At 38.1% G+C, this 16950-nt stretch overlaps 1 protein-coding gene across 2 annotated transcripts in view; it reads left to right on the forward strand.

The window, feature by feature from the left end:
• The window catches only part of dcp1b (decapping mRNA 1B), a 196075-nt gene that overhangs the window by 172249 nt on the left and 6876 nt on the right, over positions 1–16950 (forward strand). For both annotated transcript variants that reach the window (XM_039770509.1, XM_039770510.1), the window contains 2 exons: positions 5485–6210; positions 13665–13910. In XM_039770509.1, coding sequence (XP_039626443.1) covers positions 5485–6210; positions 13665–13910 — 972 coding nt within the window. The remainder of the gene's footprint in view (positions 1–5484; positions 6211–13664; positions 13911–16950) is intronic.

A 16950-nucleotide genomic window follows, 5' to 3' on the forward strand; every position in this document is an offset into this window, starting at 1 on the left:
ATCTTTTGGGATATTTAAAATCTAAGTTTATTTTTATATAAAATTACATACTGAGTAAAGAAATTTGAATGTTTGTTCTTTTAATGTTTACTTTATTTCTAACTTGTATAATTTAGACAGGATATATTTTTATGGAGAACAAAATATTATAAGTTATTTAAGGTTTGAGTTGATTTATTCAGGAATAATATTCCTGTCTGTTTTTACCATTCCTACCAAAGATATTTCTGTCGACTAAATAAAAATTCCTTCTATTTAAAATTTAAATAGAACTTGAACAAATACGATAGTTCATAATATCCACGCAGACTTGCACGTAAGAGCGGGAGTTATCCGTCTTAACAAGCAGCGTATTGCACTGATACGAAATAGCTGTGTGTGTATATATGTAGATATGTATGTATATGTATATATGTTTATATATGTGTGTGTGTATGTATATGTATGTGTATATATGTAGATATATATATGTATGTATATATGTGTATATGTATAGATATGTATATATATATGTTTATGTGTGTGTGTGTAAATATATATATATATATATATATGACAACAACACTCATCACTCACAACAGTGACAAAACAATTACATTGACAATCATGTTACGTTATTTTCAAAATGTTTCCTTTTCTTTTCATTGCTTCTTTAACACACTACTTCTCCGCTGCGAAGCTGCGGGTATTTTGCTATGTATATATATATATATATATATGTATTTGTGTGTATATATGTGTGTGTGTGTATATATATACTTTGTATGTGTACAAGTGTATATGTATATATGTATGGATATGTATATATATATGTTTATATGTGTGTGTGTATATATATACAGTATATATACACTACTCTGCTGCGAAGCGCGGGTATTCTGCTAGTATCTATATATATATATATAAAATTCTTTTTGCATTTGAAAAGGAAATTACGTATGACCACAGAAAATATTACATTACATTATTAATATATACAGGATCTAATCACTTCGTTTGTGGATTCCATTTTTATGTTGTCTTTACGAATTGTTGTTATTTGTCTGAGAGTTATTTTACTGATATTGAAAGGAAGTTAACACAAAAATGCCGATCTATCCCATAGAAGTGTGCTCCGCGTTGCCCTCTCCCAGCCCTCCTCTCTGGACTCCAGCGCTCAGCCGTCCGCCGCCAGGCAAGTTCTGACACAGAGATTTTATTTATTCGTCCACGTGACTGTCGCAGAAACTGCCTCATTATAACTTTTTTTTAAATTGGCAGTACTTGATAGTAGAAGAGATGAGGAAAACAGCTTTGTGTCTTTCTACTTTTTAACTGCACCAAGCTGTAAACAACGTGAAAACTACACCGCCTTCAGTGGCGAGTGGTCGTGTGAACAAAGCGGATGCTCAGAGACGTGGAATTTCGGGCTGCTTCGCAGTTTCGGGTGGCATCCTTTATTCTCGCACTGTTTGTGACACTGCGAGTGCCCCATCGGCTCCTGGGAGAGTGGAAATCTTTGCAAATGAGTGTGATCGGCGCCATCAAAGCAAAAGTCTCTTTGTAAATTACGCTGCACGACTAGTTACTGTCCCTTAAGGTGAGATCAAGTCACTAAAACCCCACAATATTCAAGGTTGCTTTTGTGATGAATTCTTTTAAGAAGATGAAGGGTTTACATCTAAGAAGATGTCTTTTTGGACTTGGGAATTATTTGGATCTTCAGCCCGTTAAGCACGCAAGGGCAGCCTCCACATTTCTCAGAATAATCTTTCTCTTAAATCACAGGCACATAGTGCAAGGTTGTCAGGCAGAAATTTGCAGGGTCACAAATGTAATTTCTATACCACAGCGGTCGTGTAGTGCCTTTCACAAGGGATCTGCTACTGAGAGATGATCCAAATACATTTAAGCTGCTGTTAGTGCTACTTACCTGTTGTGTTATAGCTCTTTTAAAATGTACTTTACCCCGAAAGCACTCCAGTACTGCTCAATATATCTTTATTTCTTACATGTTAATGTTTTACTGTTTAATAATTTACAGTATATACTACATTTTACTCTTTTCCCTTGCACTCAGTGAGCGAAGCCACTGGGTAATCAGGTAGTTGTACAATAAAAACATGGTTCGCGTCTGTAACAGCTGGCGTAAATTTATAGTAATTGTAAAAGTTAGTTTTTTGGGGGATTTTATTCCACTTTTATTTTTTATCATGCTGTTTTCAGATAAAGACGTGGTATAACAAACTTGTTTTGTTATACCACATGTTTATCTGAAAACAGTGTCAGATCTTGCGCGTGAACAAGACTGACACTGGGAAAACTTGGGATGTGGGTTTGAGTGGTGTGCATGACCGAAAACGATTGTAGATGTGAATTTTTTTATTTTTTTTCATTCAGTTTTATTCTTGAGTGTTCCTGCTCACGCTGAATTAGTATACACCTTCTGGTCCCTGATGTCAAAGCCACACTGACAAAAAAAGAGAGACATAGGTATATATGACATTTGGAATTATTCTTTTTATGACCTGTATAGTACATTTCAGAAAACACTGTTGCACTGATGCAACATTATATTAATTCGTATACTTTCATGCTGTTGTAGACAGTGCCCGCTTTTTTTTTTTCCCCCCAGTCTTACCCAATCTCCACATTTTGGTGCATGGTGGTGTTTCTTTTATACTCCAGGAGATGCAGAAGACAGAATAGTACAGAGAGGTCACTTCCGCGCTATTTACAATCATCAAATTCAAATGTTAACAGTTCCCATACACCTAAGGACCCTCCTTTCTACATTTACGACATGTGTACCTGTTACTTTGGGTGTTTGGGAACTGTTAACATTGTTGTGGACACGGAACACACATGAAATGTATGTGTTCCAAATGATGATATATTATTTACCCTCTACAACTCCAAGGAAATTCACTCCAAGATAAACACTGAGCACTGAGAACCTTCTTTACAAATTGAGCTGCTGAGGTGGGCGGGAGGGGGGATGGGCTAGCAGGCCATTTGTGCTGATCAACACACATTTACAACACAAAAGACGCTGATGAATAGGTGCAAAGGAATTTATAGGCAGCGATTACAAGTTTTTTTGTAGACTCTGGTATCTCTAGTTTTAACTGTTTAGCAAGAGTTCTGATGATATGGGATAAGGCACCTTCTGGTCCAGCTGTTTGCAGGTTCTTACTTTCTTTAAAGTCTTACACATCATATTTTGTGCATTTTGGCAAAGAATCATGTGATCCTCTTCAAAGTTCGATAAATGTCTTTGTGTTGCGAGTTTCAAAATGGGTCTAACATTTATTCACCTCTGCTGAAAGTGTGTCGATAGTGTTGATAAATTTAAGTAATCTTCCATTTGTAGTGGCAGCTTGCTGCATGCTTTGTGAGCGCAGGCTCTGAAAATGTATTTTTATTCAGTAGCTGACTTGTCTTTTGTTTTTTTGGTTTTTTTTTGGCTCACAATCATCAGAGTAAAATGCTGCTGTCTTGATTTGTTTTTCATGCAAACAATATGATTAGCTGATGGGCTTTTGATTGTGTGATTGGTAGTTAAAAAAAATGACTATGCTTTTTATGAGCACTGAAAGCTTTTGAATATACTGCATTCATTTGTCTGAAGCAGTACCCTGTCAAATTCATAGAATTTTTACTGTTAATGTTGTGTCTTAATTTTGTTTATAAATATTGGCTGATAATTTCCTATATTTGTTCTGATAAGGTCATGGTGGCAGCATTGGAATCATCTTATTTTTATTAACAGTTTCCCAGGCACTTGTAGGATGTTCCCAAGTAGTTTTGAGCTAACCATTTTTCTTCAGGTGGTGAGTGGGTGGTCTCTTCTTGGTCTCAGAAATTAATGAGTACTCCTCCAAGGTCACTCTTATACACAGCTTCTCATATCATTATGGAGAGTGAGCCCAGTAGACCTATGCAAGATCCTCATTTCCATTGTAAAATCATTATATCATCCTTTTGGTGACTACACATGGCTTGCTTGTAATATTAAGTAAGGATGGTCGTTCATTGGTCAAGATTCCTGTCTTCAATTTAAAAGCCATTTCTCATGTATATGCATTATCTGTTGTGTGCACTGTTCTGAATTTCCAAAAGTATTTATTTCACAATAATTCAGCCAAAAATGCAAGTATTTTTCATGTTTGAACTGGATGACTTGCCATTTCGATTACACAACATGAGTATCATGAGATTTGTTTCATGGATGTTTTTATGTAACATATTAAAAAATATAATATTTTGGGTAGAGCATTCTTTTAACATTCAAAATATTCAGTTTTAGGTTTGTGCATAAGGTTATGTTTTGCTCAGTATAAATATGTCATGAGCTTAGCCCTAGAAATTTAGTGATTCCTTTGTCAATATGGGGCATTAGACACCGTATGTTTTGGGAACGCCCTGTCACTGCTACATTTTTGGTCAAAAGTTTCCTCTCTACTATTCTTACTGTCAGTAATCCTCTCTTGTCTCATCTTATTTTTCTTTCTAAATTTACATCCCTCTTGCATCCAAGTTTATTCTCTCTTGGTTCTTTTGTTGGAACATCCATATTATTAACTTGTTTCAAATCCTCAGACCTCTTATCAGCTGTAGCACTCTTCTTCTTTCGGCTGCTCCCTTTAGGGATTGCCACAGTGGATCATCTTCCTGTCCTCTGCATCTTGCTCTGTTACACCCATCACTTTCATGTCCTCTCTCACCACATCCATAAACCTCCCCTTAGGCCTTCCACTTTTCCTGTTACCTGGTAGCTCCTCCAATGTACACAGCATCTCTGCTCTCCAAGCCAATGCAGTCTGTCCTCTCTGGCTTTGTCTCCCAACTATCCAACCTGAGCCGACCCTCTAATGTACTCATTTCTAATCCTGTCCATCCTTATCATACCTAATACAAATATTAACATCTTTAACTCTGCCACCTCCAGCTCTGTTTTCTGTTTTTTGGTCAGTCCCACCTTCTCCAACCTAGAAAGGCATCTTTTCTTAATTTAACCTTTCAGCAATGAGGATTAACAGGGTGTCTGGGGTTAATCATAGAAATTAGCAGCATTGGGTTGAGTTTGTTCAGAACCAAGTGTCACGTGGTAATCAATGTTAATCATAATAGTATCTTTGGAGCATTGGGGACTGGCAGGTTTGGCTGAGTCGCTTATTACATGTTGACTCGGGTTTCTCTTTATACGGTGTATAAAATGGATGCGTTACTACAAAGGGTAGGTTTGGTGGTTACTTTTTTATTATATTCTATTGTATTGTATAATAGTGCATTACATTTTGATTAAATTAATTTGTCAGCATTTGGATGTTTTATCCTTAAATGAACAATTAATCAACCAATGTCAACCAAGAAAATGTGGTTTAGATATTCCACTGCAATATACTGTTATATGTGTGGCTTTAAACAAGAATGGTTTGACACATACACACAATTATTCTAGAAATGAATGACTTACAGGGATATTTTTTCTTTTTCATTTAGGAGGACACATTTGGAACAAAGTCTTTGTCACTGGCAGGACTTTTTGGAACTCCTGAAGGCCAGTTTTCAGTGAAACGTGATTCAAGACTGCAGACAGATGGACTGAAAACTGGTAGCTGTCCAAAAATTGTTCAATCTCTTTCTTATGAAGAACAATTGCATGTGGCCAAGCCAACATCTAATAAAAATCCAATTTATTGTCCTGCCATCAAGAAACTAATGAACCACAGAGCAGTGACTGAGCTACAACCACTTTCAGAATCTCCTGAAAATAAACTTTCTGAAAACAGCGCCACTCAGTTGTCATCTTCTGTTCCCTGCACCACTAAGGGGCCTCTTGAACACCTGTTCCATCCACATCTCACTTGTTATGCAGATCGGTCTATGCAGCTTCAAGAATCCCCAACTATAATCAAGAAACTTCATGGAGCAAACACTGCTGTAGGAGAATGCAGCAATGGACGCAGTAGTAACAGTCCACCCAAGAATCTGTTTCCACAGGCTTCTCATTTGCCGCCTTTGCTACCACCCTTTGTTCCCGGAGTGGTTTCTCCACATAGACTGCTTGAAAAACTGCAAATAGTGCACCAAGAACAGAATCTTGACAAGATATCCAAACCTGTTCTAGCAGCTAGTTTCAGTGGTCCAGTTAATCAGACTGCTGGAATGATGGACCCATGTGTAGAAAATGCAAAGACTGCTACAAAGTCGAATCTGGTTTTCAAGGTAATTCTATTTTTTGTTTCGCAAAAGGCAATAACAAGAATGGCTGAGATGTTAAAAAACATTTAAACAAATTTCAACAGAACACATTATATATGCAAATGTAGCTTAAACTCTTGCTTGTTTCATTCAAAATGAAAAATGTAATTTTGAATTAAGTGCAATATTTGGTCAAAGGTAACATTATTTGATGACATTTAAATACTGTATACCTAAAAAAAGTCAAGTTTATTTTTATTGTAAGTATCTGTAAGCACCTTGACAAAGTATGCGACATAGCTGAGGGGTGCACCTTCAGTACAGAAGGAGGACCTAGGCTTTGGTGGTCTGCGTCATTTCCAGGCATTGTATGATCCTATAATTATCCCTTCTGTCTCCAGAGAAGCAAAATGGATGTGCGCTTCATCTCTTTTGTCTTCTATTTTAAAACCATGTAGGGTATTTATTATGCCTTTGACATTAAAATGTTTATTCACAATTAAAGATGTATTAATTGTTTGAGTAAACCATGGCATCTTGCATGTCAACCTGAACAATGTGGAGTTTTCCTTGTGCACATTCCTTGATCCAGATAGGGAGATTTTTGTTGGAGAATATGGATTTTGTAAAGATTCTGAGTAAAATAAATATAAAAAACATTCTTTCAGTCAGTGTAGAGGCATCGTATTGTTATGCAGCTATAGGTACTTTAAGGGATGTGCTAATCTGTGTGTTTGACTTCATTCAGTTGTTTATACACCCCCAAATGCTCATCAGAACATTTGACTAGTTGAGTGTTAAATATTTAATCTTAACAATTGACTTTTTAAAAATTTTAATACATGTAAGAGAAACAGATAGCAAACTGTTATTATTGTGTTGGCAGACAGTTAGCATGGATTTTGAGACAGGAAAGGGAAAACCTGAAGTCCAAGTGAAGGCAGGTTAGGCTTAAGCTGTTTAATAATGTTGCACAAACACTAAGAGCTTTTTCTTTAGACAGAGAACCATAGATCCGAGTAGTGTAGCTACCAAGTAGTGTGGTGGACAGTAGGATTTTAGGGATCTTCAATACTCAACTTGATGATATTTTCAAAGAATTAAATAGTAGGACTGGCAATCTTTGTTGGACTGAATGACCTGTTCTTACCTAGATTGTTCTAATGTACTTACTGTGAGGGTGGAGTGGAGTATGTTTTTCCCCATATAACAATAGAGAAAGTCTGAAAATGAGATTATAGACTTACTCCATGCCCAATGATGTGATCTGTGAGTTAAATTAATTCAATTTTTTGAAAAGCATCTTCTACAACCGACATGTAAGAAATAAATTATTTTGTAGACAGAAATTAGGGAAATATTGTCATCAGATTTCTATTCATATTGTATAGGATCTGGTAAGTGTGAAGTAATTCACTTAAGAATTAAAAATTGGCAGTCCCAATGATTGTTCAGGTCCATGTAGAATATAACAGTATATTGCAGGGGAATATTATAATTACACAGTAACACACTCTAAGCTATTTACTGCAACTACTAGTTTTCAGTGAGGTGAAAAAGTCATGGTTAGTCCTATGATATTTTGATGACATTTTATTTTCTTAAAGAAATAAAAAAAAGTCCAATTTACCCAAGTTTGGGAGGAGTTATTATTATCATAGAAACATTAGTCTTTCTGAGCTCGGGAAAGGTGATTCCAAAAGACAGTTTTAATACTTAATTTGGGCTAGAACTATACCGAGCAGTAATAAGGGTGGGCAGTACTTGTTACCAAAAGAGCAATCACACCAAAAATAAAGCGGAAAAAAAAATTGCAGGAACCAAGGTATCAGAGAAGATGACAATTATGAGTTAAGATGTAGGTACTGTACCTGAAAAGGAGCTTACTTGTGTTGGCAATTAGCTACATGAAGCTGGAAGACATCCATGCAGTGATGTCATTTATGCCTGATATGAGCCCTGGAGTAATATTAACATAAAGCCGGGTATTTTCAGGATTGACTGCTGGTTGAGCAAATTTTCGTATTATATTTGTATAAATATTGGCATTTATTTCAATTCTTTTTAACTATGTGACTGACTCATGGTTACCTGTTATTTTAAGTATATCTATACCATCACAAAATTATCAGATTGTTGCATCTTCTTATCACCTTACCTAGGACACCTACTTTGTTCTTCACCATGCTTGGACATAATGTAGAGTAAGCATGTGCAGGCAGTTTCTGTGTGGCTTACACACACTGATGTGTGCTGTCACAGCAATAATCATTTCTTTAGAAAACTGGCTAAGAAGTCAAAGGTAGTTTTCGGATACTAAATGGAATCTTCAAAAACTTACCATACCCAAAGTTCAACCAAAACATACAGTGCTGTTTATGTTGTCACAAATTGGCTTAGCCAGAAGTACAGGGAAGGGTATTGCACAATACAATAGAGAAATGTCCTGGAAACATTTTCACCCCCACCACCCATAAAATCTTCCATACTGTGGCTTTTGTTTTCAAGTATCTCTTTGTTTATAACAGGGTAGCCAACTCCAATCCTGGAGAGCCACAGTGGAAGCAGATTTTTGTTCCAACTCAGCTGCTTAATCAGAAGCCACTTCTCGTGGCTTGTTAGTGTTTTATCTCTAACTAGCCGAAGCCCGCCGTAGCATACGCTGGTGTAAGAATAGGAATGGAAAACTGTGAGAAAGGGATTCAGTATAACAAAGGCTTAGGAAACCACCATCGCAGTATAACGAAAATAGCAAGGAGTGAAACCAATGCCAATGGTCGACAGAGTACCTTCCAGTAGCAGGCTATGGAAAACATAGACATACATATATATATATATATATATATATATATATATAAGACGTCACATTCACTGGCTCTCTGTCTTGCGCTCGCTGTCTTGCGTGCCCTTAGTGAATTATATATATATATAGATAATATATATATTATCCAAGTGATTTGAAGCCTAAAACAGGTGAGTAATTTTCAGTTCTTCACTTTCTCTTCAATTTCCTTCTGAGCACTTAATTAAAACAAATAGTAAATGATGAATACACACAGATGGAAATGGAGACCAGCTAGATGCAGAACAGCCAGTTCCTTTGTCATTTTCATCTTATTGCTAATAAGGAGCAGTTAGAATGGTGAATGTTGCTGTTTAGGTCTGAAATAAGCAATTAAGTATTCAAAATCTTAACAAGCGAGACAACTAAAATGAAGCAGAAAAATGTCACTTGAGCAGTAAGTGCTTCATCAGCAATGAATGACTTCTAATGAATCAAACCTGAAGCCACTGCAGCTCTCCATGACTGACGTTGCTCAGCCCTGATTTAAAGAGTCTTAAATAGCCAATACATTAAATGAAGTTAATTAGTAACAAAAAGTAGTCGCTAATTAAAAAAAAATAGATTGTAAATCTGTAGCCACTGTGACTCTCCAGGAGACGAAGTAGGCCACCCCAGGTCTATAAGTCCCTGGTGCTTTAGATCGTCAATATTGGGTGGCATGAAAGGTCTTGCTAATCATCAATAATACACAACTGTCTGTTCTATCAGGAAATTAGTTAATTGATACAGTCAATTCCGGTTAATCGGACCAGCCACTTATTCGGACCAAATCCTAAAGAACTGAAACAGATCATATTACATAAGCCTAATATTGTTCGCTTATTTGGACTAAAATTCCGTTTAATTGGACGAAAGAACGTGACAGAGAATAAGAAAAAGAAGCCACAAGTTGCCCGCGGAAAGCGGATGTAAAGCGGGTCAGCGGCATCACGAGGATCCCTGGGCTCCCCAGGAGAATTTATGCTTTTATCAAAGGTCAGGAAGTCGGAAAATTTGTACCAAGTGCATACCAGTGGGAGTGAACATGCCTGCCCTTTTTTTCCTAAAACAGACCACCCAGTAGCCTGCAACGTGAAGTCGAGCGTAAACAAGTGCAGTGCGTAAACAGAATGTGTCAGATGACACTAGACAAGTTCTTCAAACGTTGACTGGTATTTGGTTTGGTATTTATTGTGCTTCGCATGCTGAGTGTCGTGTAGTTCATTTCGAAGAATTTGTAGATTTCTTTTTCAATAAACAAAGTTGTAAGCAACCATACATGTACGTAGTTCTTATTTGTACGTTCGGCATACACATGTGCAGCACAATAAAAGTCATAATGACATTTTAATATGTTACTCATAACACGTCCTGTCTTGGTTGCACATGTATAGGGCATGTTCGTGTAATCGGACCAGTCGGTTATTAGGACCAAAATGATCACGTCCCGATGTGCTCCGATTAACAGGAATCGACTGTACATTATTCATTGTATCACTCATAGGCTATCCACGCCTAGCTGACTGTGTATTTTTCAAGCATTTTACTTATTAAAAATTATGTGAAATTCTAGTTTTCTTCTCATTCGTGCTCCATTCCTCAACTGCAGGTTCTCTGTAAATTAGCAGCAGTGTAAACATATGAAATTCCCAGAATCTTGGATTTTCGCTACCTTGTTTCCTCTAAAATAAGACAGGGCCTTATATTAATTTTAAGATGCACTAGGGCTTATTTTCAGGGAATATCTTATATTTATTCATGTGTAACAATATACATTTATCCAAATATAGTCATGTCATCTTCATCTGGAATGTCATCATAACTCTCCACATTCAAACCCTAAATTTCTTGCTACTCCAGCCGCTTTTAGTATCCTGCAGGATCTGTGCGCGTGCTTCAATGTTTGATGAATGGTTTGATGTGGTGAAGCAAAATGCCAACATAAAAATGCATTTATGGTGCTTTGATATTCAAGCATCGCATATTCCCCAAAGTAATGACACAATATACTGTATTTTAAAAGTCTCGCATACCATCTTCTGTCCCTTTTTTTTTTTTTTTTTCCACCTTTACAATACCATCAGAATGTACCGCGGCGTATTTGAGCCACAGAGAAAAAAAATAAGGACATAATGAAAATGTCTTATTTTGTGATTAAAGTGGAAATTTCAGCTTTAAATGCGACATGTCCTCTTTAATCCCATAGTTTACTTTGTCATTAAAGTAGACTGTCGTAAAAGTCATCTGAAAACCGACCTAGTTGTTAAATCGCTACACACTCACTGGGGCTTCCTCCTGACGTGACAGCAGCGGCAAGCAGCATCGCCACACAGAACACATTAAATTTGAAATATTCCAGCTCTCTGTACATTTAGAATTTTTAGATTTATACTTGATATCACTTTCATGATGAAATGCATTAAAATATGTATGTTATATTTTACAGATAAATCTTTAACTTTGTTTAAATAATGAATACTGCTAATAGTTACACATATGGGGTGGCACGGTGGCAGCGCGGTAGCACTGCTGTCTCGCAGGGAGTCGCGTCCCTTGTGATCCCTCCCTAGAGTTTGCATGTTTTCCTGGTGGATTTTCACAGTGTGCTCAGTTTTCCATCCAAAGATATGAAGGTTTGGGGATTTGGTGAAGCTACAATGATGCAAGTGTATGTGTGTGCTTGTGTTCACCTTGCAATGAGCTGATTCCCTATCCAGAGATTTTGTTTCTGTCTTGCGCCAATGTTGTTGGAATGGGTGTATCTCCGAATTGATGGATGTAATCATTAAATGTCCTTTTCAGAGATATTGTGTCGAGGTGTCCTCAGAATTTAATGGATGTTTCGGGCACACGCGTTGTATCACATGAAGTATAAACCTGGCCTTAGGCTCCTTACTTTTCAGGTGACGATTTTGACTAGGGCTTATATTTGGGGTAGGTCTTATATTACAGAGCAGCCTGATAATCATGCTAGGGCTTATTTTCAGAGTAGGTCTTATTTTCAGGGAAACATAGTATATTAAGAGCAAGGGATGCTATTTTGTGCACTGACATTTTTATTTACTTAATGGCTAGACCTACATGTCATTACATCCCTTCACTCTTTCTGTGTCTTATTTTGAAGTTTGACACAAGCATTAAACTTGGTTCCAAGATATACTGTGTTACGGGGTGTGTCATATTCAGCCTGCAGAAAGCATCCAGTTGTTATGCAACAGCTAGCTGCTTATTAATTTCATTCTCTTAATTACCTACACTGTAAATAATAAAAAGTAGGAAGATAGAACTCCCAACTGATTTTATTTCTCTTTCTAAGTAGTTGCAGACTTATAGGACCAAGTTGTACTGACTCTGAGTGACATTTTAAAGAACAAAAACAAAATTAAAGAAGCAGGGGACACAACCGGAGAGATGAACAACCTGGCATCAAATTCTAAACACTAGATACACTATTAGTTCACCAATTGTTGCTAAATTGAAAACCCATGTGACTCCTTTATGTTTTACCAAACCCCAATGTCTAATCCTAAATTTGAAATGAAAAGAATGTTGCAGAGTTTAAAGCCGTTAACATCAGACACTAAAGAACATACTCGAGATATATTTTTGTACTTCTCTACAATCTTAGGCACTTGTAAACAAATGGCACCAACTTTTGAAATGATGCCTTGATAGTATTGCCGATCACAATATCTGGGCCTGGGCCCCAGAAACAGATTGCCTCGTTATAGAAACTAAAAACAAAATGTAAAAAAATAATAAAGTCAATACATGACCAAAAATTATAAATAATGATATAAATGAGTTCTTCATATTCCAATATACTTTAGTACTAGGAAGCATCAAAAGGATAGTGTGAAATAAAATAAAAGGAAAAGCAATTCATGACAAAAGTATGGTGTGCACCCACATGTCTTGGTGGTTGGCCATTTCAGTCTGAATTGCATCTCAAGTGGTGGTTGAACTTTGTGTTAATTAAAAGAATTCTATTCTTGAGTAATCTGAAATGAAACGGAATCAAAGAGAAATTAATTTGGGTTTTGAACACTGCCACTTTTGTGACAAGTTTTGTTTTGCATTTGAATTTGTTTGCCTTACTCACATCTTGTGTATCAACCCTTGTTTGCCCGACAGCTCTTTGAATTTGCCCATACTCTTTGCTGTTTAAATAAAAACAAGATAATCAGTCATTATTTTAGATTAAATTGTACTCAACAAAAGTTTGGACCCTTGAAAAATGACTGACTCAGAGATACAAAAATGTGAATGAAGGGTCTTCAGCCAAATGTCTCTTAGGTAGCAATGGCAATTCAGCAATGTAACACATAAGCATTTACCCTTAATATAATGTAGATTACTTACATACTTGGTGATGAACTGGATTATTTAATAAAGACTAAGTGGAAAATTTCTCCTTGGGTAGAGATGTTCATGCTCCCATTCAGCTTTGTCAGTTCCAGAGAAAATATACTGGTGAACTCTTTTAAGAGCTTGGGTCTTAGGAGCGGGATCTCTCAGGCTGAAACTGACACTTTTTTTTTAATTAAAAAAACAGTGAGATATACAGTATTCTGTTTAAAGCATACATTATCCTTTGTTTGGAGTGGTTTTCAAATTAATGACCTTTAACACTGCTGTTAACCTTGTTACACAGGGAATAACATCTCCATCCAACCCTCCTGCTGTGTCCCCTGCACAACTGATGTCACCAATGGTATTTTGTCAGTCAAAGTCGACAAAGGCATTGGACAATCTTCAGAAATCGCCGCCTTTGACTCCCGTTGACTGCTGTCCAAGATCCAACAATTTCTTTGCTCCAAAACAGACCACAGATTCTGTGAAGCTATCCAGCCCACTTACCAAAACGGAGCTTCAGGGGACACTTTTACACCTATTACGGGTAATTTTTTTTTTTGCTGATTTGTGATTGGTTGCTTATATCATTAATAGTACTTTAAAGAAGCCTGTAGGCTAGACTGTGTGTACAAAGTGCACATCAAATGATAGCTTTTGTTGAAAACCCCCAATTTGATGACCCACACATTTTACCATTTAGATATCCAAGCCAAATGAATAACAATTTCTCTTTGTTTATTTATAACTAACCAAAGCACTAGGCATTGCCTGGCATATTTGTATAATGGGTTATGGTAAAAAAGCTAATTTTTAGTTGTTTTTGAAATGTTGACCCTGATCTGCACAACCTCTCTAATAACTATCAATTTGTCAGCTGTAAAGAGTTGACAATTTTTTAGTTTTGAGTATGCATTCCAAAATTTCCGTAAGTACTTGCTGGGTTGGAACTTTTAGGTAGGTAGATAGATACTTTATGTGAACACCACTTCCTTGTGTTTCCTGGTTTAATATGGTTTCATTAATAGATGTTTAATGCCACATTAATAAACTGAATGCCTTGTTCAGTAATTGAATCACTAAATGGCATGTAAACCAAGTAAAACTACTTGTTTTTGTGTTGTCCCCACTATTGGAAATACAATGGAACCTCGGTTTGCAAGCATAATTCATTCCGTAAACATGCTCGCAATCCAAAGCACTCGTATATCAAAGCGAATTTCCCCATAAGAAATAATGGAAAATCAGATGATTCGTTCCACAACCCAAAACTATTCATATAAAAATGATTAATACAAAATATAATGTAAAATACATAATACAAATTAACCTGCACTTTAGCTTTAAAAAGAATCACGGCTGGTGTGAGTTTCTAAACTCATGTGGGATTCCACCCAACGAGACAACACGCGGAAGACTGTCCCAAAGCAATCGCAGTCTCCCAGCGCTGTAGCACTTCGCCGTATAGATAGATAGATACTTTATTAATCCCAAGGGGAAATTCACATAATCCAGCAGCAGTATACTGATACAAAGAAACAATATTAAATTAAATAGTAATAAAAATGAAAAGAATTAAAATAAAATTAATGTTAGCATTTACTCCCCCGGGTGGAATTGGAGTCACAGTGTGGGGGAGGAACGATCTCCTCAGTCTGTCAGTGGAGCAGGACAGTGACAAAAGTCTGTCACTGAAGCTACTCTGCCTGGAGATGACACTGTTAAGTGGATGCAGTGGATTCTTCATGATTGACAGGAGTTTGCTTAGTGCCCGTCGCTCTGCCACAGATGTTAAACTGTCCAACTTTAATCCTACAATGGAGCCTGCCTTCTTAACAAGTTTGTCCAGGCGTGAGGCGTCTTTCATCTTTATGCTGCCACCCCAGCACACCACCGCGTAGAAGAGGGCACTCGCCACAACCGTCTGGTAGAACATCTGCAGCATCTTACTGCAGATGTTGAAGGATGCCAACCTTCTCAGAAAGTATAGTCTGCTCTGACCTTTCTTACATAGAGCATCAGTATTGGCAGTCCAGTCCAATTTGTCATCCAGCTGCACTCCCAGATATTTATAGGTCTGCACCCTCTGCACACAGTCACCTCTGATGATCACAGGGTCCATGAGGGGCCTGGGCCTCCTAAAATCCACCACCAGCTCCTTGGTCTTGCTGGTGTTAAGGTGTAAGTGGTTTGAGTCGCACCATTTAACAAAGTCTTTGATTAACTTTCTGTACTCCTCCTCCTGCCCACTCCTGATGCAGCCCACAATAGCAGTGTCATCAGCGAACTTTTGCACGTGGCAGGACTCCGAGTCATATTGGAAGTCTGATGTATATAGATTGAACAGGACCGGAGAAAGTACAGTCCCCTGCGTCGCCCCTGTATTGCTGCACACAATGTCAGACCTGCAGTTCCCAAGACGCATATATTGAGGTCTGTCTGTAAGATAGTCCACAATCCATGCCACAGGTGTGAATCTACTCCCATCTCAGTCAGCTTATCCCTAAGGAGCAGAGGTTGGATGGTGTTGAAGGCGCTAGAGAAGTCCAAAACATAATTCTTACAGCACCACTGCCTCTGTCCAGGTGGGAGAGGGATCGATGAAGCATATAGATGATGGCATCCTCCGCTCCCACCTTCTCCTGGTATGAACTGCAGAGGGTCGAGGGCGGACGGACCTGTGGCCTCAGGTGGTGAAGCAGCAGCCGCTCCATGGTCTTCATCAGATGTGACGTCAGAGCAACAGGCGGAAGTCATTCAGCTCACTAGGACGTGATACCTTTGGGACAGGAGTGATACAAGATGTTTTCCAAAGCCTTGGGACTCTCCCTGTTTCAGGCTCAGGTTGAAGATGCGCTGTAGAGGACTCCCCAGTTCCAACGCACAGGCCTTCAGCAATCGTGGCGATACACCATCTGGACCCGCTGCTTTGCTGGCACAAAGTCTTTTCAGCTCTCTGCTCACCTGGGCTGCTGTAATTGTGGGTGGGGATGTCTCACCTATGCTGGTATCAGCAGAAGGATGGTTGGAGGATGCAGTACTCGAGGTGAGAGTGGGTTACTGTGATCAAACCTATTAAAGAAGTTGTTCATTTGGTTTGCTCTCTCCGTCTGTCTCGATGGCGGCACCCGCTTGAGCTGCAGCCAGTGATAATCTTCATCCCATCCCACACTTCCTTCATGCTGTTGTTCTGCAACTTCTGCTCCAGCTTTCTCCTGTACTGCTCTTTCGCCCCTGAGCTGGACTCGAGTTCCTTCTGCACGCACTTCAGCTCATGCTTATCACCACCTTTAAAAGCCCTTTTCTTCTGGTTCAAAAGGCCCTTGATGTCACTTGTAATCCATGGCTTGTTGTTAGCATAGCAGCATACTGTTCTTACTGGAACTACAATGTCCATACAGAAGTTGATGTAATCAGTTGTGCATTCAACAGCCTCTTCAATGTTCTCACTATGTGACCCAGCAATATATCCCAGTCTGTAGTTCCAAAGCAGTCTCTCAGAGCCTGCTCTGCCTCAGGGACCACTTCCTGAATGAGCGTGTGGTTGTAGGTAGCGCCCTCACTCTTGGTTTGTATTGAGGCTGAAG

The sequence above is a fragment of the Polypterus senegalus genome, chromosome 12 (assembly GCF_016835505.1).
Source record: "Polypterus senegalus isolate Bchr_013 chromosome 12, ASM1683550v1, whole genome shotgun sequence".
Classification (NCBI taxonomy): Eukaryota; Metazoa; Chordata; class Cladistia; order Polypteriformes; family Polypteridae; genus Polypterus; species Polypterus senegalus.